This window comes from Misgurnus anguillicaudatus, chromosome 21, assembly GCF_027580225.2.
Source record: "Misgurnus anguillicaudatus chromosome 21, ASM2758022v2, whole genome shotgun sequence".
Taxonomy (NCBI): domain Eukaryota; kingdom Metazoa; phylum Chordata; class Actinopteri; order Cypriniformes; family Cobitidae; genus Misgurnus; species Misgurnus anguillicaudatus.
The window spans coordinates 38,563,622-38,590,548 of NC_073357.2; the positions used below are offsets into that span (position 1 = coordinate 38,563,622).

At 38.0% G+C, this 26,927-nt stretch overlaps 1 protein-coding gene across 12 annotated transcripts in view; it reads left to right on the top strand.

Annotated features, from left to right (window-relative positions):
* dgkza (diacylglycerol kinase, zeta a) overlaps nt 1-23,469 on the top strand; it is a 126,576-nt gene extending 103,107 nt beyond the window's left edge. For all 12 annotated transcript variants that reach the window (XM_073859085.1, XM_073859087.1, XM_073859090.1 and 9 more), the window contains 7 exons: nt 4,523-4,579; nt 8,229-8,263; nt 13,089-13,138; nt 14,148-14,268; nt 14,700-14,736; nt 14,920-15,016; nt 21,810-23,469. In XM_073859085.1, coding sequence (XP_073715186.1) covers nt 4,523-4,579; nt 8,229-8,263; nt 13,089-13,138; nt 14,148-14,268; nt 14,700-14,736; nt 14,920-15,016; nt 21,810-21,929 — 517 coding nt within the window. In that variant the 3' untranslated portion in view covers nt 21,930-23,469. The remainder of the gene's footprint in view (nt 1-4,522; nt 4,580-8,228; nt 8,264-13,088; nt 13,139-14,147; nt 14,269-14,699; nt 14,737-14,919; nt 15,017-21,809) is intronic.
* The last annotated feature ends 3,458 nt before the right edge of the window (nt 23,470-26,927 follow it).

Genomic DNA, 26,927 nt, shown 5'->3' on the forward strand with positions numbered 1-26,927 from the left:
TTAGTTATAAATAATATTTTCCTTTGGTTGCAAATAACAAAACCACATGTGAAAGGCGGGGTGCATGATTTTTGAAAAACATTTTGGAAAAGGAAGTCGGGCCGACTACCAAAACACTTGTAGCCAATCAGCAGTAATGGGCCGTCTACTAACCGACATCGTTGCCTGGTTTTTGTATGTGTGGGGCGGGTCTATCAAAAGAAGGTCTAGATTCTATTGGGATAGGGGTGTGATTGTTTAGGTAATTTCAAATGTCAACATTGGCTTTCAGAAATCATGGACCCCGCCTTTAACATTAGTTAATGCGTTAGCTAACTAACAGTGAGCAATATAGTTTATCACCATTTATTATCAATCTTCGTTGTTAAGGCCAGTACAGTTGTTCATGTTAGTTTAATGTGCAATAACTAATGTTAACAGATAAAACGTTGTATTGTTCGTTGTTAGTTCATGTTAGCTAATGCGTTAACTAGTGTTAACAAATACATTTTCTAAATACCCAGTTGTTTATATGTCAAGTATACTTGTCATGTGTAAATATGCGTGTGGTTGAGTTTTCATACAGTATGTCCAACTTTATTTTAAAGGTGCAGTGTGTAAATTTTAGCGTCATCTAGTGGTGAGTTTGCAAATTGCAACCAACGGCTTAGTCCACTGCTCACCCCTCGATTTTGAAATGCATAGAGAAGCTACGGTAGCCGCCACCAGAAAAACATGTCATCGTTGAAGACAACTTAGTAAAAAAATTTGTCCGTTAAGGGCTTCTGGTGGCACAAAATGGCGACTTCCATGTACGTGGACCCTCGGTGTATGTAGATAAAAAGGTCTCGTTGTAAGGTAATAAACACATAACTTTTTTTATGTAAGGTCTTTATACACCCCTGATAATATAGTTTTGTATATTATTTTGCATTTCTGTCAAGAGATCCTTCTAAAAATTACACACTGCACCTTTAAAGCTGTGAGTACGGAAAGGTATGACATCTCATTTACTGTGCAGAAACGCCTTTGCTTCGTACTCTCCTTATATATACGTGTGTGTAAGAGAGATAGTGAGAGTGTTTAAATGTTATTTATGGAATCCCAGACTGCATTTTATAGTTTCCCATTTCCCCAAGATTGGTTCGTAAGAGCTGTATGAGAAGGTTAAACTGTAGTCACATCTATTCCAATGATGCGACTATGATGAAAATACTAAAAATTTTCATATATTTGACTATAATAAGACTACTATATTTCATCTTATTTTAATATATTATCTGGAATCTGTGTGCATTGGGCCCATGTTAGAGGTTGGGAAAGGCTCCTAGAAAACTCCAGAAGTCAGTTACAATAGCTTCATATTTCCACTTTTACGATAATTTCTTTTCACGCTTGATCAGGAAGTGGGAAGGCAATTTTAGCTGACACAGCATACAGTACGCTACCCCTGAATCAACTCTTTTTCCCTGTTATCAGGCAGACATTACAGAAAGACTTTAGTCTGCTATTTGATAATGTGTTCATCTGCATATGTAACAGGCAGAGGATGAAAAGTGCTTCCTGATAGATGCTTTTCAGGGCTCCAAACTTTAAAACGGCATACAGAAAGAGAGCTGACTGAGATGAACAGATAGAAACGAAACGTGAAATTTTCGATTTCACTGCACAGATGGCATAAGGGATATTACTCCCCGAGTGCTCTCTATGCAGAAACCACATAAGAAATCTCCCTCTTGTGTGAAATCAGCTCTATAAAGTACACCAGGCTCTCCTGAGCTTACACACCTCTGTGTGTATCAATGATGGATCCCATTAGGTTCTCATTTAGGGTTAGTGATATATCAGGTCTGTAGTTAAAAGCTGTGTGGATGTTTATGGGAGATTATGTAACGTATGTTGATTGTGAGCCAGTCTGCTCCAGCGGGGTCGGGTTCACAACCCTGCCTGAGGGGACGAATATCTATCACAGAGATAACACTGCTTTTGTTTGTCCTGGTGGAATGTGTCTACATAACATACAATTTCTAAATGCTTTCTAAGACCAGACATCAAAATGTTACACCAACCAATGGGACACTTTAAACATGGGACATTTAAATGGGACACATATACAGTGCATACAGTCATTTTCATTTATTGTTATGTTGGTTCATTTGTTTGATCTGATATTTCTCAAACAGTTTGTTGCAAACTCTTAACCTTAATTATTAAACTTCAACATACCTGAACCTCTTAACATAAAGTCTCCATTTGAACCTTGTTTTGTAGATGATTTCAGGTTAAATGTGCTGTCTATTATGGTATTTGTAAATCATATACAGTACTGTGCAAAAATCTTAGGCCATGCCAGAATTAAATTAGTTGTTTTTGCAATGTTATGGTGATCATATTTAAATGTTTCTCAGTCTCTTTAATAGAATACATCCAGAAAATACAGGAAATGTGTATATAGTATTAAAAACTGTATAAAATGTAAACTGATGCGTCAAGTTTTTAGGGTAAACTCCCCTTCCACTTGAGCAATAGCAGGAAACTGCCGGACCTCTTAAATCAAATTAAATCCTAATTTCTCATTTTAAAGAAATTAGGCTTTTTACTTAAAGCCACTCTATGCATTTTCTGCGTTTTTGTCAAACAGCGACCCCTAGAGTCGCTGGAGAATACTTGCAACTGTCGTAATTTCCCACTCCCACTCTAGTACACCTCCGAAGATAATGACTAGTTAATGTTTCAGAATTTCATACAAATATTAGGCTACTGCATAGTCTACTAAACTACTGATGATGGTAATAGGATAATACGAAGTTTATTCCAAGTGTAGAGTGCATATAATGTTTACACTATTTACAACCTCTAGGCTTATTTATGTCCAGATAATTATGTGAGATATTGACAACTGTTGTCATGATAATCGCATGACATACTACAAGCAAGCGCAACAACATACAACACAGACCGCAAACAAGTTTATAAATAAGAGATTTACTTACTAGTCCATCAACAAGATCGCCAGATCAGCATCCCATCCAGTGCTGTCTTTAAGCTCACGCCAACGAGTAAAAACCTGACCGAGTGGGACTCTTGTTCGGTTCCTAACGCGGTCAGATTCTCTTTTCCTGCTCTCTTCTGAACGCGCTTTCTTAACTTTTAAATCGTTTAGCCTCACGTCTCAAATTCACGCGTGCAGTTGTTGTTATCGGCTTGATCGACTTCATGCAGCGCTGCAAGAACCGACAGCCGGATGACGTCAAAGTGCCGTCTCGGATCATTCTTGCGGTACTTTGACGTCATCCGGCGGTCGGTTCTTGCAGCGCCGCACGAAGTCGAACAAGCCTAACGTGTGTGACGTTGTTGCCGTAAAGCAAGTCGTGATTCTCGCAAGATTTGTCAGGGGCGGTTCTCTCAAGCTTGCATTGCTGCTTTTGCTAGCGCCTTCCTCCCCGAGCTTCAACAGGAGGATGATTCGCCCTACTATGACTTTGTTTACCACCGAAATAACTTTGAAGCTGTTATATTAAAGTAAAATAACTGCATAGTGTGTCTTTAATTCTGCTCAAAAACGCTCAAGACGTGTTTAGTGCCATAGGTCACACTAAACACAGATGATGCCTAAAGAAGACATTTAGTCCTGAAAATTAAATTTTTTTTGTACATATTTCCTGTATTTTCAGTTTGTATAGATTGAAAAATAAATATGGATGGACATTAAAACTTCTAAAACAACAAGTCTGGTGGTGATGGCCTAAGACTTTTGCACAATACTGTACTTTTACATTTTACATTTCAAAAGTTCTACTTTGAATTATAGCTGTCATAATGTAATGACACCGAAATATTTGCATATTAAAGGGACACTTGCAGCGCCTGAAAATAGTCCACTTGGTTACTTTTAATAGCAGAGGAATATTTTCAGGCGCTGCGTAATATCATTGCGCCTGCTGCAGCCATATTACGGCAGCAAAGTCCTTAAATATTACGCTGGAATGAGAGTATAGTTCCTAGTCATATAGGCCGTGTAACTACAGAAGAGTCAAGTTTTAAATAGGAAAAATATTGAAACTCTGTGGTCATTTTTAGCGCGATGCTAATGGTCTAATCAGATTTAATGGATTATGCTAAAAGTGCTAGCGCCAGACCCGGAGATCAGCTGAATGGATTCCAAAACTGTAAAAATCAAATGTTTAACTCTAGGGGAGCTGGAAAATGTGCCTACTTTCAAAAAAAGTGGAGTGTCCCTTTAATTGTTGTTAATCTAAAAATGTATTTGCATCCTAAGTATATTACTGTACATTATTTGTTAGCATGCAGTGTATAACCACATGACTTCTGCTCATGCATGCTCAATATCATGTGAACACATTCATTTACACATTACCAAAAAAGAGCTAAAACCTAACTATAACCTAGCTATAGTAAAATAATTTATATTGTTTATTATTTAAGGTCATTTCATCATTTTTATTATGTCATGCATTCATTAATGATGTTTTGTATTCTTTTGTTAAAAGTGTTGTTGTTGTTTTGTTTTGTTGTTTTGAAGGGTGGGGGGTGTTCATCGCTCAAATACAACAGCAGCAGATTTCAAGCCATCTGGCAGGTGAGACAAAGCTATAATGATAAATCTCCTCTATTTCTGTATTCCATCCTTTCTGTCTTCTCAGACCTGCTATAGATGTTAGAGTAAAAGTGTTCAAAGAGCAGCTCTGCTCTTTTAATCCCAGAGGGGATAGTTACTGGAGGCCAGTGGCTCTTTCTAACATGAACTATGAGTAGGTGTCATTGCTGCAATGAGGAAATGAAATCCAGCACAGCAGGATCAGGCCATTTCTGTTGCTGATTATTATTTTTACCGGCCTGTTCTGTTCCTTATTAGGCCCCAGCTGTCTCTCCTGACACAAATCTCAGGGGCAGAACCATAACACACACACACATGCAAACACACATAAACTGGAAAAAGTTCTGCTGAGACAAAGTACGAACAGAGTAATTTAGCTCGGGCTTGTCTGGTTTGGTTCAGTCTAATATGTGCTGGCCCTGTGTAACCAATCCTAGCCTGGTTTGGTTTTGGTTTGTCTGTCATCCAGTTTTCTAACTCCTGTTACACCATTTGTTAATGAATAGAGAATCGTATCCCATATTTATCCCAGGTTTAGCATAGTATAGACGGTTACAGAGCAGCTTATTTAAATTGCGACTGACAAAAGCCTCAATAATCTGATCTAATACAAGAATATCTCTGCCCATATTCTACTGCTCATCAATATCTCAAATCAGCCCGAGTTTGATTAAACCGGCAGCTTCCAATCTCACGCTCTCTCTGTGTCTATCAAGGAAATTGATTGGGTTTCTGTCATCGTCTGTTGACAGAAATTAATTAAAGTGGATTTTTAATTGTGTTTTCCTGTCAGACATAAATGAGGGATTTGTGTTTTCCTCTGTAATGGAATTACACCCCAACCCAGGAGGACTTTAAACACAGAGGCAGAACACAAATATGCACAACCGATACGCATAGCAAATAACAGTATAAAGCAAGAGCTCGAAAGATCAGCTGTTTGTTTCCGGCACAAGCTGAGTCACCATTAATGTGGCGTTTGCATCTGGTAAATTGGAAGGTGCATAATAAAGGTAATATTGATGAAGCAAATAAGAAGAAATACAGTTTAATGGGCAGTTGCAGGCTTCATTATCACGCTGAAATGCCAATGGTGCCAAAGCCTGATTAGACCCTACTAGTTTGAACTTTGACCCTAAAAACCTTTAAATATTGAAGTCGTCTCTAATAGTATTGTATTCACAGCATGGACCATCAACCAACGCTCATTAGGACTGTTTTGGTTTTAAGAAAAAATGTATTAGAGGACAGCATTCCAGTCCACAATCAATACAGCTGAATAAAACCAGTGCATGTTATAACCTTGCATTGTTTTTCAGACTCGATAATCTCGGTGAGAGCTGGTGATATTTAGACTGCTGTTCCTCTCTAGAACTAATGAGGGGTTTGTAAAGTCCCATTGAATAATTGGCCCAATGTCACATTTCTACTCTACGTAAATGTGCTAAATTACTAGCAATTACAGCTAGCAAAAACTCAATAACCCCATTAAAGCTTCAGTGTGCTATTTTGTGTTGTGAAGTGCGTGATTACATGTGTCTGTGTGTGTGTGTGTATGCAGTGTGTACAAGGGGAGAGTGTTAGAGTGTCTTTGACAGAGTGTGTGTGTTGTGAAAAAGGGCTAAAGAACGTCAGTAATTACATCTGGGTTACATACCGAAGAATGGTTCAGACATGTTTAAGTACTGGACAATCATTTAGTGGGGGGAAACCACTACCAGCTTTCTCTCGAGGGCATGATGACTAGAGTTGGATTGGCCTTGATTCCGGGCACAGTTATAAAGTTGATTCGATTGGTTGCACATGTATCAAACTCTCATGATGGAGACTCTTACCTCATCATGGTGTGTATTGTGATTTACTCCGAGATGCCCTGCCCCAACTGAGCCGGCAGTATAAAACCATTTTCCTCCTGTGGGGGAGTAGACTGTATCTCGGCGAAATGGACGTGGCCGAAGATAAATTTTTGGACTCTATCACTTCAATAAGAGCAACTCCGTGATGGGACTTTATTTGAAGTGGGTTTTTCTCGGCCCATTAAAACTGTACTGTAGCGCTGCTGTGAACTTCAGGCAAAAGGTGAAGATAAAATGAAAAATGATCCTGCAGCGCTGATTCCCCATGGCCTACCAGAGATAGCTTATCAGAGTATTTGAACATTATTTGTCATGAAGAGCTATGTGCAAGACAAAGTGTGATTGATAGCGATGGTTTTTGATAGTTGAGATGTACGGTTTGCAGTTTCGGGGTTTGGAATCCACTTATCTGAGAAAATTTCATCAGTCCTGCAGCTGAGGTTCAGCCTCCAGGCAGAGGACGCATGCAAACGTTACAAAAAGGTGTGTGTGTGTGTGTGTTGGTAGACATGTCAGAGTCGGCCCAGATTTATGAGTCTGTGCACTGCTTTTAATTACAGGTCACACTCAGATTCCTTTGCAAGGTTAACTCTCACGCACAAACACGTATGCAGGCAGAAACAAATTACAATGAAACAGTGTTTTGTGGCATTCGCTAAAGTGTTAGTGAACCCCTTACCATTTCTCTCCCCTTTTCTCTGCCGTCTCATTTAATCTGAGCCAGTGTTTGAGGTGTAACAGTTTTGTTGTTTTTCACTTGACCGTAAGTCAACCCCATTGACCTTTGGACCAATGACTGGTTTTCATTATAACCTTACATTATAAATCTAATGCAATTTTAAAATTCACTGCAATTTTTTGCAAAAGACAGTTTTTAAAAATGCATGTATGCTCAGGTGTTATTCTAAATAAAATAGATTTTTTATGCCGTTTTATATTAAATGCAGGACTGTATACGCTGTTTACATTCATACAGACATTTTACAAATCATCGTAGGACCATTTTATGTAATGTTACATTACCTATGATCATCTACAAATCTTTATATACGAGGCGCTTAATTCCAGCACAATGTGTAGTGTTGTAAATCTTTTCATGTTTGTCCAATTTAATTAAGGGCTGCATGCTCCTTGTCAAATTGTTCTGTAGAGGATAGTTGTGTTTTGTTCGTGGGTTTTGGCAAAGAAATGCATTTCAGAGCCACATTTCTCTCAGCAAAGTTCTGTATCCAGGCCCCATTGTTTCATCTGTCTCTTTGTCCCTCTGATCTCCATCATTACACCAGATGTTTGATGAAATATTAATTGATGTGAGAGCTCACAGAAGATGCTCCTGTCAGGTGGAGGGTATGGCAAGAATGACATTGAGGATCTGTGTTGTAGTACTGTATAATTATAGTGCCACAGGCGACATTGATAATGACATTAATAGAGATCCTCATTCATCTCATCCTCGAGAGGAGAATAGCATAAAGCACATTAGATACATTATAAGAAAGTCTTTCTTCTATAGCTTAATGGATCTCTGAGGTAGAAATGTTTTTTGTTGAATAAAAAAAAAATCCATTTATCCATTGTGGGACCATCTGAAAATTATTTGTACAGTGTGATCAACAGGGAAAACATCAGGAGATGATTAAAGTTTTGATTAATGGGTCAGAAGGAATTTTGCCATCTAATACATAAAGTCATGAGCTCTTTATAAAGATTTATTTCTGATGCTGGTTTGAATTGTATCAATCACTCAGCCATTTCTGTTTCACATCTCTCTCCAGGTCTGAAAAGAGCGCCCTGAGCAATACAAACTCTGGTAAGAAATTTAAGCAATGCTCTAGTTTCTCTTTCAAATCTTCAGTGAATATATAGCTTGAAACTTTAATGCAAAGTTGCTACATATATATCTATATATTGCGTCTTTTTTCCATTTCTTGTTAAATTCTCCAGAGAATATAACATAATTCTCTTAAAGGCGGTTTTCCGGACAGGCCTTATCCTAGTCCCAGACTAAAACGCATGTTTGCGCTGCCTTATTTAAAAACATCTTGCATTGACATACAGTACTGTGTAAAAGTCTAGGCCACCGTGCTACCATTAGATGTGATGTTTTTGCAATTGTATAGTGATTATATACAATTATTTCTCAGTCTCTTTATTAGAATACAACCAGAAAATACAGGAAATGTGTATGTAGTATTAAAACAGTATAAAATATTAGCTGAAGTGGCCCCGAGATGGAAAACGAGACGCTACAGGAATACTTTTGTTCCTTTGGCAATTGATTTTTTAAATAAGAATAAGAAGAGAGATGATGATGTTTTTATTATGTGATAGCTAGTTAAACGCAAGAGGGGATATGTATGTGTCTGATGCAGCTTGTCATGAGGTTATTAATCTGTGTATTTATATGTGAATTGTTTTATGTTTTTATATCTTGTATGTGTTCTTGGGACAACGAAATTCTTATATGCAAAACAATTTTACCTTTGAGTATGAAATAAAGAGAACTTGACCTTGAAGTTTCAAGTATTTAAGGTAAACTCCCCTTCCACTTGAGCAATAGCAGGCAGCTGCAGGATCTTAAAAAATCCTAATTTCTTACTCTAATCAAATGACTTCACAGTCTCCTCAAAAAAGCTCAAGATGTGTTTCGTGCCAAGAGAGGTCACTAAATACTGACTGATGCCTGAAGAAGACATTTAGTGTTGAATCGTGTTTTGTTTTTAATTTGGACAGAGTTTAAATTAATCCAGGATTTTGACTTAGTTATATTAGGACATTCTAGTAGGTTTTACAAACCTTGCAAAAAACAATACTGGTCTGCATCTTGTAACAAAACAATGGCATTGATATATGTTAAGACATGTCAGTGCACAGCTTAGTCTCACGAAATTTCGTTATATAGTCACATACATTGATTATTTTTTCGTGATCGTATAACAAATTCCTGTTTTTTAATGTGATTATCACGTATATACTCAACTGTTTTGTCCTGTTTTCTTACCATTGTCGCTTCGGTTAGGGTTAGATTTACATAAAATGACATCCCTACCCAAACCCAACTCTAACCCTAACGCCAGGCGACATAAATCAGAAACAATAGTATAAACCAATACATAAAGTGACATTCTAATGCAAGCACCAAATCTAACCCTAAATCTAAGCGACAATGGTTTGATAATAGGAAAAGACAGTTTTCACCAATACGTGAAAATCACACGAAAACAGGAATTCGTTATACGATCACGAAAAAACACGGAAATTCGTGATAATATCACGAAAAAAGAATCAAAAATTTACTTGACTATATCACGAAACCTTGTGAGACTGGGTAGCAGTGCAAAGTGTTTTTAAATTTAGGCAGCTCAAACATGCATTTTATCAAGGTAAAACTTGTCTGGGGAACCACCCCATTATCTCTTAACCTTAAAGTTTTGCATTTCTTTTTATTTTTTTACTTAGTTTTATTATTTTTTCTTATTATTCATAAACTGTATAATTGCTTATTGTAAACTGCGGGAGAGGTCGTACCAATCATTTCACTACTGGGTTTGGTTGTGTATATGACCAATAAGACTTGAAATTTGCATTAAAGTTGTTTTGGATAAAATAAAGAATTCAACAAGAAATGTAATTCAGTCTGTATGTGAACACGCATAATTTTTAGCTTTGAGTCGTACACAGTGCGTCAATCTTGCGGTTTCTGATCCCTCTGAGAGAGGCAGATTGGGGCCACCACGTAGAGCAGAATAAAACTAAGCTCAGCAATGCTTTCTGACATCTCATAAAAGCAGATAGTTTAATGTTAAACGCTCTCTTGGCTTCGTCATTCTTCCTTTTTAACAATGTGTTGCCTGTCTAGAGAGGGCATGAGCCAAGGCTATGGTGTTTTTCCGCACTCCTGGTACTGGCGGAATAGGATGAGAGAGGAGGAAAGTGCTGTCTGGGTAGTCTGTGAGGTGCAGCGAGGCACAGCAGTGTATCATCACTCACATTGATCCACATTAGAATTCAGTGCTAGCTCCAAAGCTTCCTGGCATGAGAGGAGCAGGAACACATTTCCAAAACTTGATTTGGCCCCGAGCATGCTTTCTCAAGACAAGAAAAAGACTCTTCAACTCCAGAAAGCAGGCGAGTTTTGAGAGCCGGATTGGAGCGGGCATATCTTTAGACACAGACGTAGGTTTAGCCTCGCTCTGCGCTCCGCTGTATGCATTAGCTCAATATCCCAGCTGGGTGTTTTCATATTTCACCTCTCGAGGTTTATGAAGCTAAACACAAGATTGCTGGATTAGGAAAGCAAATCTACAAAGGGCATTGCAAAGCTTTGAACACAGATTTTGCATATTGAGACTGAACCCTCAGAGCAGGCTAATGTGATTAACACCCATAATTAAAATCATATTTTTACTTCCTTTTTTAACTTCATGCTCCCAAACCGTTAAGTAAACAGAACATCTTCTTTTGTAACCAAATAACTAAATGTTAAACAAATACACATTAGCAGACAGTTTTTGAATAATAATACATTTTAAGTCGTCAATTGAAGTCATCTTGAAGATACTGCAACTGCTGGGTTTGTGTATTATCTGAGAATGATTGGTGGTAAATCAGTTTCGCAAATGTAATACCACCTGCGTTTTATACTAAATGAATATTCATCCGAGCACATTTTATATTGCCAAATTCAGGCTTCGCTCTGTAATTATACCTGAAGCTGATCACAGTAATTTGTAATCATTTGATTAAAATGCCTTTCACCAGTTTAGTTGCGCTACCTTTATAATATAAGGAAGATATACAGTACTACTTAAAGACAGACCCGACACTAAATGCACTTCCTTGTTTACACCTTTTAATTTTATTGTCTTAGACCCTGTTCATACATGATATTAAAATATGTTTTGGTCGATTGGATCACAGGTGGACGAAAGACATTCCTGTTCACACCTGGTATTTTTATCTGTCTCTTTTGTCCACTTTCAACCATTTCTGTCCTGGTTACTTTAAGTGGATAGTCTGGGCGAGTCTCTCTGCTTTCGTTTAAAGACAAGCGGGAGAAATTACGGGTTTAAGTTTACGCACACTAATATTATGTAAGAGTACCGCTGCTTATATTTCATATTTCAGAACATTTCAGAGCAATCGATGAAACAAGCTTGCCCAACTTTCACACGTTCGCAAAATGAAACAAAAATGAAATGATAGCCTAAAGATTACTCCAAACACTGCGTTTGCGCTAAAAGTCGAGCCGATTGATAAACATTGTGCTCACAAAAGCAGTCTGGTCAAATGTGTTCTCGACTACCTCTGAATGGGGTCGGAAGTGGATGAGCTCAAAACGTTTTAGACCCCGTTGACACCTGTATTTAACGTCATCCACTTGTGATCCTATCAACCAAAACGCATCTCAATACAAGGTGTAAACAGGGTCTTACACTAATACGCTAATCTAATCAATGAGGTGAGATTTCCCTATCTATACTCACCATCATGGGTCAAGGATTCAGTTGCAAGACATTTTCATATAAAACCCCAACATCTCTACTAGCCTGGCTAACACCAAACCAGTCTCATAGAGACTCGTAGCTCATAGCCAATCGTTTATACCAAATTATACCGAATGACGTATGTAGAGCGACATAAATTCAAGCGTCAACAACTTTTATCGGTACGTGTGCACACAGCTGAAAGCTATGCAACTAAACCGGTAGCTTATATTGGTATTGAAAAAAGCTAATTAGTGGCACTGAGACAACCACAGTAGGTAGACTACAAGCATAATGACAATATGATATTAATACTTACCATTTATAAGTTAAATGGACTTTGTCGATGACGATGCCTAGCAGGTTGGTCCTATAAAACTTTGTGGCTATCATGTCTTGCCATATACAAACATCTTTCTTGGACATGAAATTGTTTAACGGCAAAAGTTGCTCTTTTTTTAAAATAAACTCACGTTCAAAACTATTTAGAACACTATCTAAGGCTGCATCGAAAAGTAACTTTGCGTCTGCTGCCGTGTTGGTTAAACAAAACTGCTTTGGTGTGTCACCATTCTGTGATTGGTTCCCTATTTTTGGTCCATGGTTTCCATGCTACACCTGCAGTATGAATCAATTTGCGCGCAAGGTAGCATGGGGAAACCCAGGCTACATCTCTACCCAGCAATTCTTGTATTTGTGGTCATATATAGGACAAAAAATCTATTTGAGTTTTGTTATAAAGACAACATCCTGCTTTACAGCGAGGTCACAAAACGTAGCCACAAGATCAACAAGTCTACTATATAGTAACGGCAGTTTGCATTTGCACGTTTGGTCGGTATTAATCAAATCTTGTTTTAGTTTCTATTTAACTTTCTTATTTAGTATATTCAGTATTATTATGTACAGTTCAGTTCCGTAGGTCTGTGTTGTCCTTAAAGAACAGGACAACATTATGTACAAACTGAATATGACCGAAAATCATTGCATATTAAGCTTGCGCCACGGACATAAAATACTGCATTTAAATTCAAAGGGCATCTTGGATAAAAACTAAATGCCTGTTATTAATACAAGCCTGGCAGCAGGCCTGCATAAATATATGTTCTGCATTAACTGCGTGTTGTTCACTTTCTTTTTGTTTGTCAGTATCGACAGACAGTCTAATCGAATGTGTGAGGAAAAAAGACCAACAAAAGGTAAGAGCATTACTTGCTGCTTAAATGCAAAAACCATTCTTGTTTTCCCTCTAGATTTCTTCAATTTGCATGTCGTTCTTGGAAGAGACTTTGCTTTTTAGCAAAATGGCCTGCGAGAACATTCACGGACCGTTTGAGCATGTAGCTACTAATACAAGTCAGATGTTGTGTTTTGACTGTTAAAGTGCACAATGTATGCAAGAAAGCAAATGGTGTGCTTTTAGTTAAACGCTCACTCGGCCTAAAGGATATTCTGTCCTCTCTAACGCAACTCTGACCTCACCATTTAAATGTCAAGTATCTCACAGAGCGGAGGCGTAACCGTATAAATGAACCTGCATATTCTTCTGACCTTTCACTCGTTCTTGGTTTCTATGGTGATCAAACAGGCTTTCTCCAGAATGATAATCTCCCATCTTAGCCTGTTCCCAAATGTAATGCACCAGAAGACAAAAGAGAGATGGGATATTTGAAATATTGAGGATCTTTGGCTTGTTGCATGGACAGTGAAGTACACAACATCCCAGTATGACTTCATAAAGTATCTGGTTTCCAAACAATTAACTCTAATCACATTAAAAGATTCAGAAGTACATTCAGCTAACGTGTTGTGCATACACTGAGATTTGTCTGTACTCTGAGACATTACAGGAGAACAGACTGTGTGCTTTTTAAGAGGTGTCTCCTTCTATCTGACTTGATTCATCATCCATGACTCTCCTCTTGATGAGACTCAAACCTGATGATTAAAAAACCTGTCTTGCCTCGCCTTGTCATAACTGGATATGCCAAAATGCTTAGTGCACATATTCTACAGTGTATGAATAAGTCCTTGCATGTTTCTCACAGGTTTTGGGCTTTATCCATCACTGACATGTCTGTGTCCATTCTACAGTAGTTTTAAAATCAGTGCTTTTTGGTAGTTTGCAATAAATAATCAGATCTAATGACGTTATTTATACTGTTTTATGTTTTGATTCAAATATACACTGACATTGGTTCTCTGCAGTTGAAGGAGCTGCATAGGAACGGGGCAGACCTGTGCATGCAGGACCCTGTGGGCCGGACCCTACTGCACTATGCTGTCGAGGTGGGCAGCAAGGAGATTGTCAAATACATCATTGATAATGGTATGGTGATCACAAAACCGTTCTATGTTACATCTTTTAAACACCTCTAGCACCAATTCATAGTCTTACAACAAAAGAAAGAAAATACATTCACTATTTTCAATTATTTAAAGGTTACCAGTTAAAAAGTTTGCATAAAGTCATCAAACATATGAATGAAACAAGTGGAAGTATTGAAAAATGTTAGTTGCCGTGTCCGCTCTGGGCATTCTCTTATCCTGTTGCCCATGTTGTAATTTACCATTTACTGTATTGTATGTGGTGTGTTATCTACAGTACATTGGGTCTGTAGGGTGGTGGGGCGTGAAGCAGGTCATCTTCCTCACCCACGCAAGCTTTAGACAGCTCTTCAATTAAACATCACACCATCACCTCAGGGCACACGCTTTCATGTAGTTGCAAAATTTGACTCATTTTTTTTCTCTCTGCAGCACCTGCGGATATCCTGGATGTGACAGAGAGAGAAAAGTGAGGATTGTTCTGTTATGTTAAATGCACTTGATGTCACTCTAATGTCTTGTGTTATTTTTTCTGATGACAGTAAAAGTTTAAGTGTTTGTTTTATGATGCTGCTGTCAGCTTTTGTTAGACTTATCTTTGGTGTTTCTTGCTTCCTCTCTAACATTTTCTTCCCCTTTCTGTCTCTGTCAGTGGAGAGACTGTGTTGCACAAAGCAGCCTCGCTGTGTCATAGGACAATCTGTCATTACCTGGTGGAGGCGGGGGCATCCCTCATGAAGACAGACTTACAGGGTGAGTCTGACGTGTGGAGACAGGAAAACACAAGGAGATTCCATGTCTGAACTAAGTTTGAACTGATGTTGAATTAGTCGTCATTTCATCGTCTAGACCCGATATAGTCCAGTTATGAGTAACCCACTTCTAGCCAAAATAAACTTGAATTTATATGTCATTTTTAATGATAAGTTGTGAGATGTTTGATATTCAAATAAGCAAGGTCAACAGTTTGGGATAAATTGCGTAGAAAATGCACTTTATGGACAAAAGTATTCAGACTCCCCCTTCTAATAAACAACATGTTTATCTATTCCAGTAATTTGATCCCAGGAAACAAACATGCTAATACAATTTTTACATTGTAATGCACTGTAAATCTCAGCGCATTAAAAGGTGTTGGGTTTCATTGATTTTATTAATTTAGTTTTGGGCTATTGGGTGAACATCTATTAACTCTTTCCCAGACAGCATTTTTTTTAAGTTGCCAGCTAGTGCCAGCATTTTTCATGATTTTCACAAAAGTTTTAGCCTGACGTTGCCATACTCAATTCTAGTCAGAATTTGAGTCTGATACCGCTCCATTGAGCTATAATTATGAGGCGTGTCTCAACCGAAAAATGCCTCTGCACTCAATTGGATAGACCTACGACCAATCAGAGCAACCGAGTGTGTAACGTATGTTGAAATTACGTCTTTGCAGCCTGACCGAACTGCTAGTTATTTCGCTATGACACAACATTGTGATTATACTGAGTTAGCGAATGTACATCAACACCTATTATGTTTACAACATTTCGTTTATATCACAACATGAAGTATTTACTAAGTCATAGAGTAAGACTATCTCTTACCATTTGTACGTTAGGTGAACTTCATCCACGACGATACCCATTACGTTTGCTTGAAAATATTGGAGCCTAACATGTCCCTCCACTTACAGCAACCACGATTCCGGGCTTCCGAAAAGAAGCTGGCAACGACCGCTAATTATATCCATCTCGTCGTGCACGCTGAGTTGCATCGCCGTGATAACGTTAGCCTTTTCAGTTGCGACCAACTTTTGCCGAATAGGACATCAACAAATGCCCTGCTCGCGTTTCTCTGTTCCTCTTTTAAAATCAATGCTCTGTCGATATATTTTAGAACAGACTCAATGTCAGAATCCACACATCTGAACTCTACAGCGGCAGCCATTCAACACACGCGCTCTTTGGTGACGTGGTTCATTACGTTACTGTTGATTATCTGTCCATCATCGTATAAAGCCCGCCCTGACAATTTGATTGGTTCGACCAGCATTTGTCCTAAAATAGTAGCTCCTCAACGGAGAAACCCCAGACCCATCTTCCCGTTTACAAAATCTTGTGGGCGGGGCTAAGATGGGCTGGCACCCAGGCTACAAAAGTTTAATACCTTTCAGAAAATGTTCTTCTTAAAATATAAGCATAAAATATATCAAATGAAAGAATAGACCCTCTACTTTTTATCACCTATCAAATATGGTATCTTCAAAAACACAAAATTTTGATTAAATTTGCATTTATTTATATACTACATTTTTGTGAAGGACTTTTGATAGAGATCAGATTCAGAGCGATCCTCAAAACTTACACTGACATACAGATGTTTGCCCTAGGGTGATAGTTCCAGGTTTTATAAGTTGCAGAAGAGCGACTGGATAATAGCAGTATTGCGGAAAGCCGGAGATACTAATCATTGGCAGGAAAGCGTTTTCTCTTAATTGACGAGTTAACTCGTCAATCAGGGAAAGAGTTACATTTTCACTAAGGGTGTACTCACACCAACTCTCGGGCACGTTTGACCCCCAAAGCCTGGTTCGTTGGCTAGTGTGATCGCTCTGTACCACGCCCGGGCGCGATTCAAAAGGTGACAACGTCAATTGCGCGACTACTTACCTTTTTATCTGCCTCCATAAAAACCTCTGATGCATGCAGCAGGGTTACGTGAATGTCCAAGCTGCACACATGACAGATCAACTAAGCCATATAATGACATGTGAGAGGGCTGTCAGTCATCGCACACCAAAGGACTCAGACTTAACATTACGATGGGTTCCAGTGTTAAGAGAGCGCTTTACTTTCTGTTTTTTTGAAAACAATTGCATCTCAATGACGAAAGCGCGCCCAGGGCTCGGATCGATAAAAGTTCTGTGTGAGTGCGTGCATCTGGGGGAGTGGGGACAATCCTGCTGGGGCATGGTTTGGTTTGGATAATGTGAGTGTGCATAACAAACCAAAATTTGCTTATTTTAGTCTAAACGTTTGGGTTGTGTGTGGACGCCTATGGACGGTTTCATCAGACACAGGCGCATTACACGATTACACACTTGAACCGAAGTGAAGTTTATCGGTCTGGCTAGTGGCTAAACTGATCTCTGGAACAAATACCTTGTTGAAAATAAAATAAAAATGTTTTGGATTGCTAAAGACGAAGGGAGACGATGAGAATGGATGTGCGAGAAGGTTTTGCAGCCAGGCAAGAATTCAAAGACCTATAGCTATCATTGTATACATTAATTTTATGCATGTTGGTGTTTTAAGCCCTCAACGGAGCCTTCAAGCTCCCCGCCCTAGAGCATTTCAGCCAATCACAGCACTGGCGCTGGATGTCTGGCCTTCCGCCGGCTTCTGGCAGTTCGAGCTCACCGTTGGTCAGTAGCGCAGATATGGTAAGATAGGAATGTGAATGTATTTGAATTCAGCTCAAAATGTTTTGAGCGTTTAAGTTTCGTGCACGTGGCACGACTTTCTTTTTCGTGCCAGTTTCACGTATTGGGTTACTCAATTGTTTTTCCTATTTTCGTACCATTGTCGCTTGGAATTGGGTTTAGAACGACTTTCTGTTACATAAAATGACATCCTAACCCAAACCCAACTCTAACCCTACCCCAAGCAGAAAACAAAAATCTGACAAATAAACATATAAACCAATGCTTAAAATGACACCCTAACCCAACTTTATAGTCGCGCGAAAACTGTTTAAAAATCAGACGTAAAAATGTCCAATGCTTAAAATTACATCCTAACCAAAACCACAAATCTAACCCCAATCCCAAGCGACAATGGTTTGAGAATTGGAAAAAAATTGAGTAACCAATACATGAAACTGGCACGAAAAAGAAAGTCGTGCCATGGACACGTGAAAACGGGGAAACACGTAACTTAAAAGCTCAATACATTTCGAGCTGAATTCAAAAACAGTCACATCACATTCCTATCTTAGCTGATCTGCGCTACTCACCTGACCAACGGTGAGCTCGAACTGCCAGAAGCTGGCGTAAGGCTTAATATCTAGCGCCAGTGCTGTGATTGGCTTGCCTTCCAGGCAATGCTTCCTTGAACGTTGAGGGCTTAAAACACCAACAACCTAACACGGTAACGTAAGCTCAGTGCAATAGTTGATACACGTTAGATATGATATATGAACAAAGGTAATTTACCTGTCATTTATTTCCCTTGTTATCAGAAATAAACTACTGTAAATGGACAATAACTTGTTGTTATGGTTTCTATGTGGAAGTCTGCATTTAGTTTAACCCCTTCAGACCCTTTGTCCATTGTAATGGACATTACATGTTTTGTGGTTAAGACCAATAAACCTTTTCCAGGACTGAAGAGGTTAAATGCAAAATAGTTTGCTGGGTAGTTACCACAAGTTTCTCAGCCATGCTGCTGGGTGTCGGTCTGCTGTAAAGTTTTAACAGAATGGGAAGGAAACTATAAAAGTTAGTTTTCACAAAAGTTTATTTAGCCTTTGTATGTGTTATGGGAACTTATGAAGGATTTTTGAGAGTCCAGAATACAGATCGAAGCTGAGATGGTTCACTGTAAACGTTTGTGGCTGTCTATTGTGGCTGTAACCTCCAGCTGGTCTCCATCTCTGAACTTTTATCTGTGAGTCAGTGCTGACTAAGACCTCTACATGAAACAAGGAGGCATTCTTCCCCCCAGCAACCCAACTTTTCCCTCGTTCACCTCCCTTTCTACACATCCGGCCAAGAGACTCGAGCTCTCCCGCAGCACTTCTGATTGGTGTACCACAAAATTGCCCACAGCTGTAGACACACTAGATTCTAATTACTACCTCTCTTCCTTTCAGAAGAAACATCAATTTAAGAACTACTTATTTAAGAAGATCATTAAGGGAATGATTTTCCATAAAGCAAGAATAGTCTCATTTGTGGTAAAAAGTCCCCACAGGACACTCTTGTCACTTTTGCTCTATCTCTGTAGGTTTGTACCTTTGCACCACTGGACCTAAATGTAAGTCTCTAAACTTCAGAGGATTGTAAAGGACCTTTACTAACTCCAATCTGATGAATGTGTGAGACCGCATTGATTGAGTCCCTTGGGCGACAATGGACTCTAGTCAGTCTGTCAGCCTTGAGTTCTTGTAATTATCAGTGAACTCGGTGGCTGTTGGGGTGGACGAAAAGTGTAAAGTCACCAGTCTGACACAGTCTGAGGGCGGGCGGAGACAGAGAGTCTCTCAGTGGAGTATTTCTGCAGATTTTCATCTGTCCTCCATCAATGAGACAGCTCCTGATGGACACAATCTAAACAAGACCTAAATTAGTTGTGCTGTTTTCCCAGACTGTGGTTTGTTGCGTTCAGCATCTCTGCGCCAGGGTTTCTGCTCTCTCTTTTTCCCAAGGATTCTCCTCTTTAAATTTTGTGCAGCGTAGTGACTCATCCTTCAGTGTCATGATCAAGAGCCACCATTCTATACTTCTCCTTCCCAATGTGTCTCTTTTCTACATTTTAGCCATCTGTCTTTGTCTTTGGATTATACATATTCCCATTATTCCTTCCTTCATGGGTTTTTTTCTCTGATTTGCATGAAGATGAATGTTGGTTTTTAAAGGCACAATAAAGCAGTACTCGGCATGTCCTGCAGAGTTCAGTCTCTCCACCACATAGCTTTTTCTTTTGTGTAGCTCATCTCCGTCAGTTCACAATTGCTAATATATTCTCCATTGTTAAAGCTGCAGGTTTTCCAGAAATGCCTTTTACAGGGTTCCCACGGGTCCTTGAAATCCTTGAAAGTTTGTGAATCTGGGGGAAATAATTCAAGGCCCTGGAAAGTTTTTGAAAATAATACATGCATAGATACAGGTCATTGAAAGTGCTTGAATCTGTTTTATGCAACAAGTTTTTTGGAAAAAAATCCATATTATTCCCTGTGTAGTGTAGGATAATATCATAAAAATTCTAGACTTTTAAGCACACGTGCTAAACTGTTCACTTTAAATGCTTATATCTTCTGTATACAAATTGATTCATACCAAAATGCTTTTTGCATAGTTGTGTTTGACAAATGAAAACGTCTTGGGTTAAGTATGTAATTGTTGTTCCCTGAGAAGGGAACGAGATGCTGCGTCTCCCTTGCCATACTTCCTGCGTCCCTGTAATGCCGTCTTTGGCAATATTTCAGATAGCAATATACTTTTTGGCTCCCACGTCACCCTGTCTTTGACTTTAAGCCTCATCATTGATTGAATTTGATATACACATTCAGACGCACTTACCTCTGGAGGTGTCCCCAAAGTGTCACTGCAGTGATGCAGCGCGAGTTCCCTTGAAAGGGAACTGTAACAATGTATCTTAGGCTACGTTTACATGGAAACGATCTGAAAAGAAATCGCAAAAGTGGTGTTGCGTTATCACTTTTATTCTGTTTTTATACAAGCGTTTTGAGGGGGAAATCTGCGTGCATATGGTGACACAAAAGTGTGTGATATTCGATGTAGTATGCACTCCAGGTGGCTAGGCGGCAATGTGAAGCACTGACACACAACAACACCAAGTCCGTGTGCCTGCGTACAACCTTCTTCCTGGTTCTCCCAGGTCTCGTCCAAAGCCGTCTGGTTTGCATCCGACGAATTGGCGCATCAACAGTTTCACTGAGGTCATTACAGTAATGAGCCTTCTCTGATCTGAAATACTAGCTGTGAATATTTCGTACAACTGCTGGAAAGAGCTGCTATGGCAACTTGAAGGTCCGACGTATGGAAATAATCCGACATGTTTGTTGTTATTTTCCTGAACTGGCGCATGCCTTTGACGTAAATGCGTAAGCGACGAGAGCCACCGTGAGCAGACTTTTGCGTTTTTACTCTTTAGACGAGAACGCGACGGTAGATCGTTTTTAAGATTTCCACTCTGGAGGGTGGTTTCACTTCCCCCAAAACGCCGTCGCAGTGTAAACGAAAGGCACATCCGATAAAATATTTTAACGTTTTCACCCTCGAGCGCCCTTAAAAGATAATTCAATGTAACCTTGCTCTCACTTGAAATGTGTCCCCACATTTAGTCCTTGAATTTGAGGTTATTGGATCTGGAAAGTCCTTGAAAGGTCCTTGAATTTGAAGTTAACTAAGGTTTGGGAACCCTGCTTTTAGTTTGCTTCTGGAAGGCTGAAACGAGGGATGTACAATACTGTACTGGACGTTGTACAGTATGAAAGGATGAAAAAGCTAATTCTTGTTTCACCAGCCCACAACAATGAAAGCGCCTGACGGGCAGTTTGGCTGCTTCAAACGCTGTCCAACTGGAACAATCCTGGCCTTTTCCTCGAACTCTCTGCACTGGATCTGCCTGCTATTAAAAACAATTAGTGTTGAGCAATGCTGGCACCAGCAACATGAAACAGAGAGTTTTTCGAGAGAGAACATGTTTACCATTACTGTCTTTTTTTTCTCTCTACGTTGTTCATAAAGAACCTAATTTCATCAGCATGTTTGTGATTGTTATGTTTAGAAATAATAACAAGTGTCTTTTTTTTCAGGGTGATACTCCAAAACATCGTGCTGAGAAGGCGAAGGATGCAGAACTCGCAGCGTATTTGGAGAACTGTCAGCACTACCAAATGATCCAGCGTGAGGACCAGGAGACTGCAGTTTGACCTTTAACCTCACACCCTCCTCAGATTCTTGTGCCAAAATAACAGTAACCAAAAAATGTATTGCTACACCCCTAGCCGGTTCTCTGGACTGCAATGAAGGGTGATCCATTCCTGGAGAGGGAAGTTAGATGAACACTTAGCTGTCTCCTGAAGAGGTCCTATAGCTTTTATCATCATTCTCTGAACGACCTCCTGGACTTAATCTCTTTTTTTCATTGCACTGCCAAAACATCTTAGTTTGTATTTATGTGACAGAATGCATTTCCTCTAATGTAAATGCACTCATGAAGTTAATTGCTTTTAGTTTGACAATGCTGAATGTTGAATATGAATAGGAAGAGGATCTAGGAAATGCGAGGGCTTGTAGATTAAGGCTGTCTATACTCTCTGTATGTTTAGCTGGAACAGTCACCGTAACCATGACTCCACACGAGATTAATATTGCTCTTATGTGGCTGTCCTCAGTCAGGGTAGCGAACATGACTGTAAATGGAAGTGTATCCTAAAACATTTCAACTAACTGTCCAATTTTCTAATATTGTAAGAGTTTTGCCATTAAATGATACGGTGTTTGTTTAGAATGTAACTAGATTTTCCCTGCACTAAAATGTTCAGGGTTGATCAAGGGAAAGGAATGTTCAATGGGCTCTTACTTACAGTAGAAATATTAAAATATTTTTCAGGTGTGTTAAAGGATTTTGCAGTTTCTTAGATTTCTGTGCTGTTTCTAATAAGAACATTCGGTACTGTAAATGTATGAGTAGCTTTCTGTTTAAGAGGCATTTGCACTGTAGCTTTGATTGCCTTCTTTACTCTCTATTCTAGATTTATAATTGATGTACTAAAATATAGCTTCTTTCCTACAATATTTTTAAGTAAATAGATGTTTATATGATTTGTAGCTACAGTATAACAGATGTGTTGTCATTGTATTATAAAATTGTAAATTAGATTTTTTTTGTTTATTGGAGTTAAACAGATTTGTCTCTTCTGTATACTGTAATTCAGTCTTTGTGAAAAACCAACACTCTCCTTGAGAGTATGTTTGTTTGTTTTTTAAATTCTGATGTCTTAATGCAAATTTTAGGATACTATTTATTTTTCAAAATAGATATCTATTGAAATAATTTGGCCTTGAAATATATGTTTAATAATTAAAATGACTTAATTTATAGCATATTTCAATTATTTGCATTACAGAAAGCAACTCTTCTCTGTCCAGAGACGTTTGCTTATTCGTTATTGATGTGACTCGTTGATTATATAATACTTTAATTTAAAAATAAATGTCCTTATATGGGCGCGTTTCCACATTATATACATTATATAAGGTCAAACATGTGTGAAAATCCATTTTCATTTTATAATCTTACCTTGGCAATATAATTTGAGTGTTCAAACATCCATCCATTCATCTATCTATCCATCCAACCCCCACCAAGACAGTTACATGACAGAAGCGCTGATGAATGATATGAAAATGCCACAAATGCTAAACTCACTGAACTCCTACAATAAAAGATCTGTGACGTGTCTTAAAGATTGATTTTTAAATTCTGTACGGTGTATTAGATTAAGGAGAATTTTGCACATTTATTGAGGGAAATTTGGTTTGTTTGCTATAGGTTTGTTTGTTTGGTACTGTAGATGAAACTTGAATCATTTCCTGGTTATCTTTTGATCATTTTCCTGCTGAGAATTCTGTGTGAAGGCTAAATCTGTTGTGTGTGTAGAGTAGCAAAACACAATATCAGGAAGGCTTTGAAGATTGCCTTTTCTTAATAGTGGCTGTGAGTGATCTCTTGAAGAGTCAAGTCATCTTTATTTCTGTACACAGGAGTTTTGATCATTTAATATTGCTGTTTGAAATACACTCTCAGTCTCACACGGTTATTGGAGGTATTATAATACAGTTTTGTGAGGCTTTTCATGCTACAAAATTATCATAATCCTAAACCTAGAATTTACAGGACAGGTTCTGTATATTTTGCCCAAATATTTGAATTAATTTCTAAACGCAGGTGCCTTTCTCTTATTTTCAATGTAAAATGTTATTGTCACAGAAATCCTTGATATTACGATATTGCTTTTTTTAAGCCTTTAATGATTTTGACATTAATTTGGATTTCTTACAAAATAAACAACTTTACATGTATTTAATGATACAGTTTTATTTATGCTGTATGTTCACCACTGCATTAATTACACAGATTTAAGCACTAATTTTAGGTCGGTGTTTGCATGAATAGTTAGTTAATAATGAGTTATGCTAACTGGCATGATTATGTTTTACTGCATGAAATCACAGTGCAGCTATTAGTATCATTGGTATTTACTGTATATTTCCAGCTGATATTTGACTAGCATTTGGCCTAACATTTTAATAACTCTATAGAGAAGTGTGGTTCAATTGTTAATGACCCTGCACGGGTCTGCTGTTGTTAAGTGGTTTTATTTTATTTTTTAGACTTTATTACCCTGAGGTTTTTTTAGCAATACTTTGTCCAGCTAGTCTGTGGCAAGTTCAAGAGGTTGTAGGCGATGCTGACTACATTAAGTTGCACTATAAAGTCTCCTTTACGTTGTGAATGTTATTTTTGTCTAACCAGCAGATTATGATAATGATTGTGCTTTCTATAATTTAAAACGTTTTGTTTTCATATACATTTTCATACATATTTGTCTCAAGTAATTACTTAGGCTGGATATCTTATTCAAAGCAAAAGGTTAGTAAGCAATAGTTTTACTATTAACTGCATTTTCCTTTACCTCATTTGTCTTCATGTCATGGATTATACTATAAAATTATTTTCCATTTTCATCAACATTGCTCCATTTTGTACTACAACATTAAGGGATACAACTTTTTGAGAAATCTCCCTTTTCTTAGTTTTTTATGAAAGTCTCCTTACTTTTATTTTTAAAGGGCAAAGCAATGTAAGATGTATTTTGAATATCTGAATGTGTGTGTTGCTATGTATTTTCTCATTTAATTAAGCTCTTAAGCCTTTAGCTATCATTAAAATGCATGAATGCAGAAGGAAAAGGAGTAACTGCTTCTTTCGTGGTCTTGGACGGGAAAATGATCTGACATTGACAATAATTTCTGTCTAGTGTGTGTCAGTTTTTTTCTTTTAAATTCAAGGCTAGAATTTGAGTTTTTGATAGAATAAAACTAAAGGTTTATTGAAATATATGAATATATTTGATATATAAAAAATGTTTTGTAATTGTTAAGCCATTAGATAGGTTTGAGCATACCCATGTGTAATGTAGTAAATATTCTCTCTGTTTACTTTAAAGCACTTATTCTGTTATTGTCTGATTACCATAATAAAGCATACTGAATAGTTCTTTCAGCTGCCAGACAATTTGTTGCTTAAAATATCTTTTTAATATTGTACAATTTTGTTAAAAGTGTTCGTCTTTAATTAAAACACATTCACATAACAATTTTTCTGACTTTAAGGCTTTTTAAGAGTAAACTTTCTTTTGTCTGACTGTTCTTTTACAGGTAACAAACTGGTCTGAATTTCTTGCTGATTTAGCAATATCGTAGATCAAGGCAATTTGTCACGATTACATTACACTTGCTTATAGTCAAAGTAAATGTTTTAACTTTTCCATTTGAATCATCTCTAAGATGTAGCAACATTTTCCTATAGGCTACTCTGAAACACATGGGAAACAGCTTGCATTTGTTTTGGCAGGAGTGTGCTGCCAGCTCAGAGATAAGAGGTAAGTGTTTAATAAAGTTTAATGCAGTTCCCATCTGTATCATATTAGTCATTTAATTATCAGCTTCATCTTATAAATCCTGATGATGCAGCCTTATTTATACTTGAATAAGCTTTAATACCTCAACTCCTCTCTTTATTTCTTTGTGTGGTTTAAAAGATGACATTTATTACAATAAATTAAAAGTACTACCTATTGAACTGGGGGCATTTGGGGTCACTCCTGCAAAAATATTTCTTGCAGACTTTATTCTGTGTATTTTTGCAGTAGTTTTCAATTTGTCATGCGTAACTAACCCTAGCTTAAGTATAAGCCTATCTGTATATACTTTAATACTTTCCCATAATAGACCTATAATTTTCCTTATTGAGAAAAAGATTTAGTGGTGAAATCCCAGATTTTAAGCAGTATGTATGGTGGTATCACATTAAATATTTATTGGCTTTTGGGTGTAGGAAAAAGTGTGTCAGAAAATGAGAGGAAACGTATGATTCATGCTCCAAGAGACAGGAATAATTGACGACGAGCCATTGAATTATTTGAAAAAATGCACACCTAAGGTGGTAATGCGGCACGAAGCGGAGTGTGCGATATTTTCAAATAATTCAAAGGACCGGAGTCAATTATTAAACTTATAGCACGGTTAACAAAGACATTCCTCTGGTGGTTATTTTAAGACATTTGTCAGGTAAGGTGTGCATTTATCGAAAAATAATGCATATCCATGGATCATTTCTCAACCAATTAGAACGAAGCATTCATAAATACTTCAAAAATGGTATAAATACTGTATGTATGAATGGTGGTCTACTTTAGTCTTAGAAAGCAGACTTCAAAACAGTTCTCAGCTCTTTAACCTTTTCATGGACAAACACTCCTGCTGTTTCACCCTTTGCCCATGACTTCCCGTAGAGGTAAAGAGTAGAAGAAGGAGGAATGTTGGGGTTTTGTTGATCATTTGTGGTTGTGAGGACCCATGGTGGCTTTGAGCTGTCTTTTATTCAAACAGTGATTGTTCCATCTGGTTTTCTGTTGTGAGACAAAGGTTTTACTGTGGAGAGCAGGAGGAGGTCTTTCCTTTTTAGTTTGCTTTAAAATACATAAACTTCCCAACCTCTTCACTTTCACTCACCTCTCTTTGTGTTTTCTGTTCTTAAGATTGTCATCATTTCAGTGCTTTTTGAGTTTTTTTATCGTCATACAATTTCGTAAGATCGTGTGTACTGACTGGACTCTACAATTTTAAACTGTGGTCAACTC